Genomic DNA, 15,210 nt, shown 5'->3' with positions numbered 1-15,210 from the left:
CTGGCAAACTGGCAACATTGATAATTATTGTACCACTGTTGCCAATTCATTCAGATGTATTCCACAATAGCCAAGTTATATGGTGTTAAAGGTGGATCAACTTAGTCTAACAACTTCTTACTGGATCAACATACTACGGGAAGAGGTCAATATATATATATATATATATATATATATATATTGTACAGTACCCTTATAATATTACGTCCTTCAGAATGTGGATACCTGCGTGTAATTTATAAAGTGAAGCGGGACTTATCAGAGATTTAAAAAACGATATCGTTTTATTGCAAAATAATATGATATTCGAATCTATTTTTAATGCACACATCATCGACGTAACATTTGTTTTGGAAAGGAATAATCTTTTTTATTGATAAATTACATTTCTGTTATCATTAAGCATTTATTTATTGAACATGGTCGTAGAAAACCTCTTTTTAAGGCGAAGCTTAATGCCAAATCACTATTTCTATTAATCTTTATAACGAATTGGTGTACATTATGAATACCAAAAAATATGCTTTCATTAAATTGAAGGTTTTTCTATCTCTTCGATGAGTATAATACAAATAAAAAAATAAATTACTCAATAAAAAAATATAAATTCAAACTACTACAAAAAATATTTTTTCAATAGAAATATATGAACGCGTAAAGGAAACAACTTTTAAAAAATATAGTTTTATGGTTAAGATTATCTGTGACAGTTTCACTTGATTAACTTTTTTTCTTTTTTATAAAATTATTTACAAATTAAGTAAAAACCAGTTTTTTGCTTGAAATCGAACGTTTCTAGACTCCGTTTGTCAAGCGATTTTAATGCCTATTACCTACAATACAAGGTATACCGAGAATATACGCATTTATGGCTGCTCAGGAACGGGGGCTTCATCGAAGACAGATTCAAGCAGCCTCTCAGAAACTGGGCGTACTGTGCAGGGCCAGCTGATACAGTAATAGTACACAACTGCTGGCCCTGTACAAACCTGACTGTTGAATTTGGCAGTAACTTTGGTCTGGAATGACAAAATACTTGAGAAACCTTTGCTCTGTTTGACAGATTCCTCCATCTCAACAAATGGATTTCAATATTTAGAGCACAGGCATCAGGTGAATGCTGTCCTTATTCTACTAGTATTGCAATGGAAGATGTTCTGAAAAGCTAGCCATTGATCCCTTCAGCATAGTTGGAAAACAGGCACAACATTTGTACATGGTTTAAATTTGTCACATGAGAACGGGTCGTTTATTTTTTTTAATAATATTCATTACATTATATGCAAGGAAGCTTTTGACTGTCAAACTAGGAAAGTTTCCCGTTTTAGGACAGTAAAATTAACAGGTTTAGAATAGAGAAAATAAGTATGTAAAAGCGAAGATACAACTATAACTCGGTCCAAGATTAGAACAACCCGTGGACGCGCATGTCTCCGCCCCTTCTCCCCACTCCTAAAAGGACGAGCGTTAACACATTCAGACCCACTATTTTAATAAATTAATTATTTAATTTATTTTCCTACCGATAAATAAAATTAAAAATTAAAACATTTTAATATATTCAAATAATGATGATGATAGTATTACAATACATATTGTACTTTATTAGGCATCAGATTTATCAAATCGGCTAAGAAATCAATCCAAAGTTGAAAATATCATCATTGCCATTAAAAAAAAAAAAAATTCCTCAGATGATTCATTTGAAATTTCAAAAGCTAAGGAATTATCATTATTGTCCTCGAGTTCATCAACAATGTGATCGATATTCCAAATTTTTTTTTCGATACCAACAATATGTCGAACAAAGTTACTCCAATGTTCTGGTGTGACTTTTTCGATACCTTCTTGCATGAGTCGTCTTACGTCACTTATTTTGAAGGAGGTATTGTTAACTTTGACATGCTGTTTAACCATTGACCACACCAATTCGATCGGGTTTAACTCACAATGATAAGGAGGTAATCGGAGCACAGTTTTGTTGACTTCGCTCGCAGTAACATCTACCACATACTTATCATATAATCCCCTGTATGAACTGACAACCCGCAACAACTCCGCTTTAATCATACTTATATCGATATTTAGTTCTCCCTTTTCTTCAAGCCATTGAATGATGTCACCTTTTTTCCACTGTCTCGTTGGAAGCTTGTCCAATTTGACAGAATGATATGGGGCATTCCCCATATCATTCTGTCAAATTGTTGTAAATCGCATTGTTGAAATGAATAAATAATGAAAAATAAAAATGCATTGTTGTAAATCGAATAGTCATACAAATAACACATAAATAATGTTTACCTGTCCTTTTTTGTTTTTCGTAATTGGTGAAAATGAATTCGGACATATCGGCTGAACATCCATTTTATAGCAGCATTTTTTTAGCAGGGTCTGAATGGGTTAATTTCTCTAAGCGCGGGCACTAACGACTAACGAATTGTCAGCGAAGATTGCCGGAGATAGCCGAGCGATGGTGAAGGAAAGGAGCGGGGGGTGGTATGCGCAGAACGAACCTAATTTGGTACTCCAACAGGTCGTTCTTAAGTTGGACGGAGAATAGACGTTCGTGATAAATAACTATCAGTTAACATTTTTAGTAATATTTCGGAATCAGTCCTGCCTAGATCTAATAACCATTTTGTTACTTTTGGACCGAATGATGACAATTCACACAGTTTCAGCTGTGAGGGGATTTTGTTATATATTTTAGGACCGAGATATGAGAATAGTTTTTGAGAAGCCGCTCTGTTGCTTGTTGGTCGTTACCCATGGCAATACCCATGTTCACTCCTCCCTCTTCTAAAAAACCCTCCACACATCATCTCCAAAGATTACAGGCCCTAAGGTAAATTTTCTTGAGCTAATGTTAAAAAAAACCTTTCGAAGAGGCTCAACTTTTGATCCTCGTGTATATCGAGTTATTTTATAAAGTTATAATATATTTGCTATCGGACATCGATTTGTATTCAATATAATAAGATTGATAACGTCTTATTTGTAAAAATTCGATAACGCAATAATTTTGTAACTCGTAGCATTATAGCGATAGCCAGGTTTTTAATTTTATTATCTATATTTTTTGCACTCGCTGTTTGCATTGATAAATAAATGTTGATCCAATAATACATTATTGTAGATTATAGATACTGACACATAATAGAGTATCCTGATAAAGTTGACTTGCAGACAATTTGTAATATTCGATAACAAATTGGTATATATTTTTGGAAAACTTTGTGAAGGAATATAAAACATACTAATTTGGGTGCATGAAACTAAAAATAATGAAAATAATAAATCATATCAGACAAACGATAAAGTAGCTATAAAAATATTAAAATAATTAATAATATTTCTTTATACTGATGTCTATGTATTTGATAAAATATTTAACAGATCTAAATCTTAATCATTCGAAAGGTAATTCTGGTCGTCTCTCTAATTATTTGATACCAAAAAATATCTACTACAGAGAAAAAAATTGTTAGTATTTGTTTTTTATAGGAAATAATATTAAATCCTGATTCATAAATCCTTCACAATAATGAATTATATTAATTATAATATATGCGTTTGCGCTAGTAGGAAATAAGGCATATATACGGTAATCTAATAAATATACATTTTCAATTGATATGTCAAATAGTAGAGTGGAAGATACCCTAAGGACCGATTATTTCGCCGAAATTTAAATGCAAACAATGAAATTTAAATGCAAACAATGAAATTTAAATGCAAACTATGAAATTGAAATGCAAACAATGTAATTCAAATGCAAACTATGAAATTGAAATGCAAACAATGAAATTAAAATGCAAACAATGAAATTTAAATGCAAACAATGAAATTAGAATGCAAACATTGAAATTTAAATGCAATCAATGAAAATTTAAATGCAATAAACGAAATTTAAATGCAAACAATGAAATTGAAATGTAAACAATGTAATTCAAATGCAAACTATGAAATTGAAATGCAAACAATGAAATTTAAATGCAAACTATGAAATTGAAATGCAAACAATGTAATTCAAATGCAAACTATGAAATTTAAATGCAAACTATGAAATTGAAATGCAAACAATGTAATTCAAATGCATACTATGAAATTGAAATGCAAACAATGAAATTAAAATGCAAACACTGAAATTTAAATGCAACCAATGAAATTTAAATGCAATCAATGAAAATTTAAATGCAAACAATGAAATTTAAATGCAATCAATGAAAATTTAAATGCAACAAACGAAATTTAAATGCAAACAATGAAATTTAAATGCAACAAACGAAATTTAAATGGAAAATTTAAATGCAAACAATGAAATTTTAATGCAAACAATGAAATTGAAATGCAATCAATGAAATTTAAATGCAAACTATGAAATTGAAATGCAAACAATGTAATTCAAATGCAAACTATGAAATTTAAATGCAAACAATGAAATTTAAATGCAAACTATGAAATTGAAATGCAGACAATGTAATTCAAATGCAAACTATGAAATTGAAATGCAAACAATGAAATTAAAATGCAAACAATGAAATTTAAATGCAAACAATGAAATTAGAATGCAAACAATGAAATTTAAATGCAATCAATGAAAATTTAAATGCAATAAACGAAATTTAAATGCAAACAATGAAATTGAAATATAAACAATGTAATTCAAATGCAAACTTTGAAATTGAAATGCAAACAATGAAATTTAAATGCAAACTATGAAATTGAAATGCAAACAATGTAATTCAAATCAAACTATGAAATTTAAATGCAAACTATGAAATTGAAATGCAAACAATGTAATTCAAATGCAAACTATGAAATTGAAATGCAAACAATGAAATTAAAATGCAATCAATGAAAATTTAAATGCAAACAATGAAATTTAAATGCAATCAATGAAAATTTAAATGCAACAAACGAAATTTAAATGCAAACAATGAAATTTAAATGCAACAAACGAAATTTAAATGCAAACAATGAAACAAACAAACGAAACAAACGAAATTTAAATGGAAAATTTAAATGCAAACAATGAAATTTAAATGCAAACAATGAAATTTAAATGCAAACAATGAAATTTAAATGCAACAAACGAAATTTAAATGGAAAATTTAAATAAAACATTGTCGTCAATTGGCCATGCAGCGCCATTTGTTTTTTTGACGTTCGGAAGGTCCCCGCTAAACGCTGGTTCTAGGTGCGTATCAGCCAAAGATATTAGAAGAACGAGATGTGCTATGATCAGTTCATACTGTGTGGAATTGTTTTGCCCATTGTCGCCGGTTTTGTTCACCAATACTACTGTACACCTTCGCTTACGCTAAGGACGTATCGCTTCAGTTGGCACTAATACATAGAACAGATGTCTGTACGTACACGTCCCGATAGTATTCAAAGTACCCTAATTAGGTAGTACTCCGCCTACGGTCCGGCGGCCAACATAGCATATCTCGTTCTTCTAATATCTTTGGTATCAGCTCTATTAAATTGTAATAAGCTGACAAGCTTATAACATGATACCTAGTGTTGTCCTCTTTTGATAATCATAATTTTGTTCAAAAGCTGAGACTGACTTAAAATCGGCATTTAACAGGAACTTTTCAACTGTAAACAAAACAGAATGGCTCAGAATGTCCATTTGATCACAATGTTGCATTTGAATTTTTGCGAAACAACTGGGCATAAGTACCTATCTATCACCGTGCTTGAAACGTTGCTTGAAATTGTTTTGTTTAGTGATCAGATATGAACAGAAATATATCACCCATTTCTTTATCTTCTTCATCTCCCACTTCCTCCAGCCACGCAACTTATGAATCGAAGATTCCATGGTCTTACTGGATCCGGTCAATCTGGACTTAATTGGACTCACGTAAAACAATAAATAGATACCAACTTATTATAATTTGAAATCGCGGTCCAACATATTTATTCATATTTGAATATTAAAATAATGTTTAATGAGGTTATCTCCAATTTTTATTATTATTTTGATAAAAAATTATTATATAAAACAACGACAGTTAACTTAACTAAACTCAACATCAATTTCTCCAAAAAGTCAACAGTTTTAGTGAACATTGGTAGCAACGTTGCAAGTATATTCGATTATGTCTCGTGACGTCATCAACGTTTTGTCTACTCGTATCTTCGCTACTATTTGGAATTTTCCAAAAAATCAAACTGTTTTGTGTTCAACATGCTCTAATTATTATGATACGTCTGTAAATAAAATGATTTATCGTTGTAGGAGATAACCTTATTGGTCTAAACAAATTCCATGGGTTTATTTTGCACTGATGGTATTGCCAATGAAATATGACGCCATTGATTGCAAAGATACGCTTGTCAACTTCTTCACACAGTTGTGGTTGTGTTTCATTGGAAAATATTTAAAAAAAATTAAGATAATAGTTTTTATTATATCTGTATAAAAACCGATCAATCACATTATGGAAAATTGCTGCTATAAATAAATATTTATGAATCGTATCCTGTATACACGGTGTCCGGAAACTCGTAGTACAAGCGGGAAACTGGAGAATCTACACCACATGGGGAACCCAAATAAACATAAAGTTTTTTGATTTGAGCATTTTCACAAAAAAAAAAAAAACAAAAAAATATTTTTTTCGGCTATTTTAGGGTTAAAATTTTTTCTGGTGTTTAGGGTTGAACAACAGATGTTTTAACCCTGCAGAGCAGAAATATTTTATGATTACAACGGATTAAATGAAGGGTGATTTCAAAATAATGCTTCAAATCCGAGTTTCTTCATTTGTTTTACTTTCAAATAGTTTTAATTAGTTGGGTACTTTGATCTTCAGTAATAATTTATAAGAATTTGATTAAAAAAAAAAAAAATCAACTTCTAACTCGATTTACTCGATAACGAAAGCTCAAATCAAAAAAAAATATACCAAAAAATCGACTCCAAATGTGATGTAGATTCACCAGTTTCCCGCTTGTACTACGAGTTTCCGGACACCCTGTATATCCTTATCACAGTCGTCCAATAATACAATCTAATCATTCGCAAAACAACCTTTGGATTATTTTTTATAGAAATAGCACAAAGATAAGATATTCCAATGCAATATTAATCATGTACGCACCTACTTAGTATTCGTATTTCTCGCCGAAATATTTATTTATTATTTTTATTTTTTTATTTTTTATTTATTTATTTAGTACAGGTGACGATACAATGACACATGTATATATACATAAAAATACTTTGACTGCCCAACTAGGAGGAATTCCCGTTTTAGGACAGTCAAAATTGAGTTAGTATTCATGCACGCATACATATTTTGTAAGAACAAAAACAAAAAAGGAAAGGAAAAAAAAGAAAAGTAATATCATATATACATAACTAAAAGAAAAAAAATATAATATATATATATATATATATATAACTAAAAAATAATGATGCATAAAAAATATTATTATAAAAGATTAAAAGCAAAAAGTTATAAAGTTAACTGATGTTAAGTTGTTGTTTGTTTTTTTTTAGTTTTGTTTATTTTCTTGTTTTCTTAATGTGTTTGATATTTTGTTTGTTTTATTTTTGGAAAAGTGTGAGTTCACACTCTTTTCTCCCTAATTGGCGAAGCCAGACAGTGATCGATTTACGAAGAGCACCTATGCTTTCCTTTTTCCAAGCATCAGGTATAAAGTTGTAAAGTTTTGGGCCTAGGAATGAAAAATGTCTTTGCGCGAGTGAAGTTTTGGTTGTGGGTGGTACGATTGGATTCCTCCGTGAGTGTCGGGTGTCGTGAGAGTGGTCGATAGATGGGTAGAGATGACGTTTTTTATGAGTGTTCAAAATTATTTTCCTCATGTATAATTGTCTGACATCTAGAACTCGTAACTCTTCAAATAGTGAATCGCTGTGGTACCTAAAAGGTTTTTTCATGATTACCCTTAGTAAGGATTTTTGGGCCTTTGCTAATTGGTCTAAAACCATTTTTGCGCATCCACCCCAGCCTAATGATGCATAGTCTAATAGTGACCCACACATAGCGTTGTAAATGAGTCTTAAATCTTTTAGGCATAGGATATTTCTAATTGGCATAAAGATATGCGTCAGCTTTCTAACCTTAGTAGTCACAAGGTCTATATGTTCGTCCCATCTAAGATGTTTGTCGATAACAATACCGAGATATTTTATACTGTTCACGCATTCTAATTTATAGCAATTACAGATAGTTGATTCGTTGCATTTATGTATGAAAATATTGTATAATTCTTTGGGTTGGCCCGCTTCTGTCGCACTAAATCGTATAAATTTGTTTTTTTCTGAATTGAGAGTCAAAATATTATAATCTAACCAATATTTAAGCTGGTTAATACCGTCTTCTGCTTTGTTGTGTACAGCATTCCAGTTTCTTCCTTCAAATATTACGACAGTATCGTCCGCAAATGTTATGATGTGATTGGAGCGATTACTATTACACAAATCATTTATATAAATACTGAACAGAAGTGGTTCTAGGGTACTCCCTTGCGGTACACCAAATTCTGTAAGGGCGGGATCGCTAACAGTATCATTATTTTTTACTTTTTGGTATCTATTCGCTAAGTAACTATCCATCCATTTGAATAGCTGTCCCTGAATGCCGATGGCCTGTAGTTTTTTCAGAAGTATTTTATGGGAGATGGTATCAAAAGCTTTTGCCAGATCAAGGAAGAGAGCGATGGACTTAACTCCCTGGTCAATATTATTGGAAATAATATCAGTCAGCTTAGCAATAGCATCTTCTGTTCCTAAACCGGGTCGAAAGCCGAATTGGTTCTTAGATAGGATCTTGTGATTTTCTAGGTAGAGGGTAAGACGATTTTTGACGATTTTCTCAATAATTTTTGAGATTGAATTTAGTAGAGATATAGGCCGATAATTTTGTATATCCGATTTGTCTCCATTTTTGTGAATCAGTATGACAATTGATTCTTTTAAGTGGTTCGGAAATATGCCTGATTTGAAACTAAGATTACAGATAAATGCAATAGTACTAGCTATAAGTGGTTTCAACACTTTTAGCAAATTTGTTGACACTTTATCTGACCCACAAGCATTCGATGCCTTGAGTTCATCTATCATTTTCATTACTTCATTAGTCGTTGTTTGAATCTCATCTGCTTTACAATTATAAACAGTTGAAGGTATGTTGGCTAGATCGGATTCAGTTTTCTTACATTTATCGAGTATTTTGTTAGCGAGTGAAGCTCCTACGGAAGTAAAATAATGATTTGCAAAATTAGCCATCCCCTTGGGGTCAGCAGTGTTTGTGTTTTTAGTGTCTAATGAATGTATGAATGACGACTTATTATTTTTTGTTCTGGTGATTTTTCGAAATATATCCCAGAAACGTTTCGGAGTTAATGTTTTTTCGTATATATATTGTTTGTAGAATTTTTCTTTTGTTGTTTTAATTAATTTTTTGCACAAGTTCCTATATTTCTTATATTGTTCTTGTAGTAAAATATTACCTGGTTGCCTTTTCGCAATTTTGTGGAGTTGGTTTCGTCTGTGAATAGATTTGACAAGGCCAGGGGAGATCCATGGCATGAGTTTAAATTGTTTGTTTGGGATACATTTGTTGACAGTGTTATTAGATATGTAGAATTGCAATTTCTTAATAAATTCGTCCATTGCTTGGTTAGTGTCAGTCTGATCTAGTACGTTATATATGGCCATGTAAAAATAATTTTATTTTGAATAACGACTAACTCACCATTTTACGCCATTGGTTTGCAGAGACTTGGTATACATTCGTTGCCAAATTCTTATTCATACACACATACTTGACTTGACTCAAGTTCGAATGTTAATAAGACAGATGTTTTTTGGAATGTGTGATAGATATATCTATGTGTGTTTTTCAGAGATGTGCTTTATTTCAAATAAATCCATTTCAAATGGAAATGCAAAATGGGTATTTTCCATTTTGCATTTTAAATGCTTTTCTGAAAACCATTTTGCATTTTGCATTTTAAATGCTTTTCTCAATGCATTTTCCATTTTAAATGCTTTTTTACAACATTCTTCCTACTATCTCCTCTAATCTTTTTTCATAAGCCCCAAATATCAGTCGGTCCTCAAGCTCGCTATGAGAGATAATTTACATTTGTCAAGTTGCTCCCTGGTAGGAGCCCTGACAATTGAGTGATACCATTACAAAAAATACTGATTCAAATACTGAACATGGGGCCATGAAGCTGTAATATTAAATGTTAGATAGCAGTTTCTATGTTTTTACGTTGGCAACATTAGTCTCGCGCAAATTTTTTGTGGTTTCATAATCTGTAGTCGTGGTGTTTTTGGATTTACCATCATGTAATATGTTTGTTCTACATTGATGTCCATTATTAAATGACAAAATTGTTTAAAAATTTTATAATTATTTTGATTGTTTGACCTGAGAAACCATTTTGCATTTTCAATGCATTTTGAAAATAGGTATTTTGCATTTTGCATTTGAAATGCTTTTCTAAAAACCATTTTGCATTTTGCATTTTCAAATGGAAAAGTTTTGACCCATTTGCATTTTGCATTTCAAATGGTTTTGGGTACCCATTTTGCACATCTCTGGTGTTTTTTTGTAAAAAAATTTCATCCATTTGTATTAAGTTCCTACCTAACGTGTGTGCCCTAAAAACTTAATGTTTGTATTTCGCTGATAATTTTAAAGTTTGTTCTTATTAGTGCCAGGAGTGTTTTGAACGATATGAAAAGCCGGGTACGCTTAAGAAGACTTAACACCTTATACCTGCACTGGAATGAGATACGTAGTCGATATGGTGCAGATTTTAACAGTAACAATGTGGTACATATACTGAATAAATGGTAGAAACAGACGAGGACGCTAGAGAACACCATATATCTATTAATTATTTGTGGTAAAATGAGATGTACATAATGAACGAACACAGAGGTGTGAGGAGAATGGATGATGTGGAAGTGAAAGGTAGAAAAAGTTGGGGTCACCCAAGGAAGACATGGCACGATCGAGTGACACAAATACTTTAAAAAAATATTTTTTTCATTTCTTCAGAACAATATTATTTCCACCTTTAAAATGAATCCATTTTCCAGGTACTCTCGAATACTCAACCTCAAGACTTCTCAACCTCTTAAGCAAGGGTGGCCAAACCACATATAGTTCGTATCATATCTCGTTTATGGAAGATTCAACTATCATCTTTATTCAAATTCTTATAAATTATTACTGAAGATCAAAGTACCCAACTAATTAAAACTATTTGAAAGTAAAACAAATGAAGAAACTCGGATTTGAAGCATTATTTTGAAATCACCCTTCATTTAACTCGGTGTAATCATAAAATATTTCTGCTCTGCAGGGTTAAAACATCTGTTATTCAACCCTAAACACCAGAAAAAACTTTAACCCTAAAATAGCCGAAAAATATTTTTTTTTGTTTTTTTTTTTTTTTGAAAATGCTCAAATCAAAAAACTTTATGTTTTTTTGGGTTCCCCATGTGGTGTAGATTCTCCAGTTTCCCGCTTGTACTACGAGTTTCCGGACACCGTGTATATGAATGATAAATACCATTAAATATATACCATTACCCCCAATACCATTCATTCTTGTACCAGTTGTTCCAAGTATCAAGACGAGATAGTACTACTCACCTCTAGTACGGCCCGGTAGGAAATCGCATTTCTAAAATCTGGCCCGGCTGCTGAAAAGGTTGTCCACCCATGCTCAAAACCTAAAGCATTCTTAACCAGTGGCGGTTTTCTCTAAAGTGCGTTTGTGCGGCGAACCCCCATTAAAAATATGAGAAAATAAAACATCCTTGTTTTATAATAATATAAGCACATTATAGATAGCACGCTATTAAAATTTCGCCTTCAAAACCCGCGCCACCGAAAAGTACGATGCCTATTCCAAATTTGTGCGAGTTAAAATCCGCGCCAAACTCTCCATACAAAATAATCTTAGCCGGTACAGACCCTATGACGGTGATATATACAACATTTGGTCTTTCTTTGCAAAAATAAGACAAATTGTGTGCGCCGAACACGCGTTGTGATATCACGTGACCTCCGAACATTGACGAATGTAACCGAAGAAACCCGAGAACTTCGCGGCCGACGTTTAACCTTTGAACCATAGGGATGCAAGTTAAGTGTTATTTTTTTATGTTATATTATGGTATTTAACTTTGTAGTCATTTTTGTACATTTTTTTGTTTTCTTGTTTCTGCATTTCTCCAACCGTTTGCTTATGGCATTTGTAAATCTACTACCTATTTTTAAATTTATTTCGTGCCACCTTTATTTGTTTTTTTGATGTTTTAAAATATTTATTATATATTCTACGAAATTATTCTTCTCTAAAAAACAATAATAATTAGCAACGTACCTACATTGAGTGCTATAAAAACATTAAACAATTTAATTCCTATAAAACTTTTCTCATTATCTAATAATTGTGTCTAGGTAAAGTGATTTAAAAACAATAATATGTAGGTACCCCTCCCACTAACTTTATTTAAGTTGTGTGACTGCTGCCGTATTCGACTATTTGACGTAGGACAACAGTAAGTAAATTTTAATTAGATATGTTTATCTTCTCTTGAATTTCTGAACCCCCTGTTAAAAAAACCACGAACCGCCACTGTTCTTAACCCCGAGTAACTACCTAGATTGTATAAAAATGGAAGCACAACAATCTGTATACAGCTTTCATAAACCTTTGCTCCAGTGAAATTATTATAATTATTGTAACTTCTTCACATTTACCAGTTTTATTTCGGGAGGTGATTATAAATAAATAAACAGTTTGAGTAACAGAATTTAATATGATCGGTATCCAAAAGTGTTTTGTAATGTACATAATTTGAAGTTAATAAATTGATGTATAAGTGATGATTTGAAAATATTCGTCTGCTGAAGGAATATTTTCATTTCGGAGAGAAGTCGAGAAGTATTCAATAATATCTCGATTTTTTTGACTGCGCGAAGATTTCTTGCAAGCGTGACCCAATCCGTACAAATCCACGATACTAGCATCCAGGGAGCCCTTTGCTGGCTTATCGTACAACAAATGTGTCTTTTCATTGGCAATGCACGTAAATAACTATATTAAAATACACTCGACTCAGTGACGACCATACATATATATGTAGTGCGATTGCTCAATGAACGTTCCGTTGCCATTTGTGTATTTTTGGCCGTCGTGTGTTTCAGTTGTAACTTCATTGTCATAAATATTGTTTCTTCATCGTGTCTCAACGTGAATAAAACCTACCAAATTTTCGAGAGACTAGTGGCCCTCGGGCGATATTGTATTTGGTCAGCGATTTTGAAATAATAATCCATACTTATGGATTCACGTTTCTGTTGGTGTAATATTGATTATTTCGACATCAATGGGTTCCATGACGGGTTGATTTTTCTGTGTGCTAGTATCGATTTTGGATAATATGTAACGGATTTCACCCTCGGTGGGTTCAAATGGTTTGGCCATTGTTGAAAAGATTCTGAAAAAAATAAAATTAACGAAGATTAGATTTTTTTGTTTCCTTTGGGTTTCACTTTTGAAATACAAAAATGAACGATTTAAAATAAAGTTAAAAAAAAACGATTTACATAAAATTTCAATGCTTTTTTCAATTTATTTTTTGATAATCTCAAAACAAAACATAACAAATTTTTGATGTGTTTGAAAAATTAAATGCTTCAAACATATTTTTTGTAACATATATATTAATTTTTTTTTAATAACATAATGTAGTAATAGAAAAATGAATTATTAACGAAAATATACGTAAAAACATTTACGAATTAATTGAAAATGTGTGTGGAGTGATTGAAAATAAATGTGCTAATAATTTTAATTTAAAAATACAGTGTTGATACAATTTAAATGTAGAATTTCTTTGTTTAAACCAATTTATTTTACAAATTTATAAGTCAACTAGTTATGACCGGAACTGTAAAGCCACAAAGATACAAGTATTGTTTTCTTCGATAAAATTCACTTTCAAGTCACTTTCCTACTAAATTTCTGTAGTTTATCGCTTCCGTTACAATCAAAATCTAAAAAAGTTTTTTCGTTGCAACAGAAAATTTTAGGAAAAATTATATTAATATTATTATATTAGATTATTCACCATTCACTCATGATTGAAATGAATTAAAAAAAAATACAAGAAATTTTCAGGGGTTGCTCAACTTAATTATTAGATTTCTGTATAGAATTTCTATCAAAGTTCCCAGCAATATCTTTATACTAAAACCTTTTCAAACTTACATCTCAGTAAGAAAGATTTAATAAAAAAAAACTGCTAACGGAAAACAGGAAGAATTCTTGGCTAATTAAGTTTTCTTACGTAATATTAGTAATTTTTGTCTTTTAAAGAATCATAGACCCAACTCCTATAAAAACATTTTAGCACTTTTGTTGCCGAAAAAAATAAATAAAAAACAGATCGAAAAAAAAGTTTTTATTGGTTTTCTACTGATGTAGATAAACCAGTGTCCCGCTTGTACTAAGAATTTCCGGACACGGTATAAAGTTATTCTGTAATCTTGAAAATACTTATTTTACATTATTTCACGAAACATCGGAAAAAAACTTTAAAAAAATATTTTCTTGCTATTGAATATTTTACACGCACAAGGGCTACACAAAGAGATGACAATTTATATGGAATATATTACAATTTAAAAATATTTCACACTTACGGATATCGTATGGTCAGCCTTCCAAGAAATCTTCGTGCAGTAAAGAAATTGCGATAAACGCACGCCTTTATAGCTTTTTTACTATCTTGCATCAGATTGAAATGGCTGATAATGAATGGCTTGCAGTTCTGCACATCCCGCGGCCCGCGAGCCCTTTTCGTTCGGCTCACTTGGTTACGTATAATATTATAAGTACTAGTACGTTATCACATCTTTGCATAGGTTGGTGTTATTTTATTATTTTTAATTAATATTTGGTGTATATTTTTTATGAAAAAAACACTATTACAACTTTTTACAACGGTTTCTAAATAATATAATTTTGTAATTGTTGAAAAAGTAACATCATTTTTCCTATAAGACGTTAAATCAATCTACATATTTGTAAGGATGGGTTGTTTCATAGAATTTGAAAAATTCATCATATTTCAACGTTCATTTTCAGCTTCTGTGAATGTCCTATTGAAGTTCTGTTTTAATATCATTA

General features: G+C 31.3%; 1 protein-coding gene and 1 long non-coding RNA gene across 2 annotated transcripts in view; both read right to left on the bottom strand.

Annotated features, from left to right (window-relative positions):
- The window catches only part of LOC149413150 (dynein axonemal heavy chain 1-like), a 137,506-nt gene extending 136,433 nt beyond the window's left edge, over positions 1-1,073 (bottom strand). Inside the window, exon 1 of the mRNA XM_089645421.1 lies at positions 990-1,073. Coding sequence (XP_089501547.1) covers positions 990-1,073 — 84 coding nt within the window. The remainder of the gene's footprint in view (positions 1-989) is intronic.
- An 11,742-nt stretch (positions 1,074-12,815) lies between these two features.
- On the bottom strand, positions 12,816-14,943 carry LOC149413149 (uncharacterized). Its single transcript, XR_016304267.1, has 2 exons — positions 14,724-14,943; positions 12,816-13,516 (listed from the first exon to the last, which is right to left on the bottom strand). It is a non-coding gene; the product is annotated as an uncharacterized LOC149413149 (long non-coding RNA).
- Between the last annotated feature and the right edge of the window lie 267 nt (positions 14,944-15,210).

Source organism: Hesperophylax consimilis, chromosome 22, assembly GCF_061612785.1.
Source record: "Hesperophylax consimilis isolate HC1 chromosome 22, BYU_Hcon_1.0, whole genome shotgun sequence".
NCBI classification, from domain to species: domain Eukaryota; kingdom Metazoa; phylum Arthropoda; class Insecta; order Trichoptera; family Limnephilidae; genus Hesperophylax; species Hesperophylax consimilis.
The sequence above is the reverse complement of the archived record's forward strand: the minus strand, read 5'-3'. Positions and strand labels throughout refer to the sequence as shown.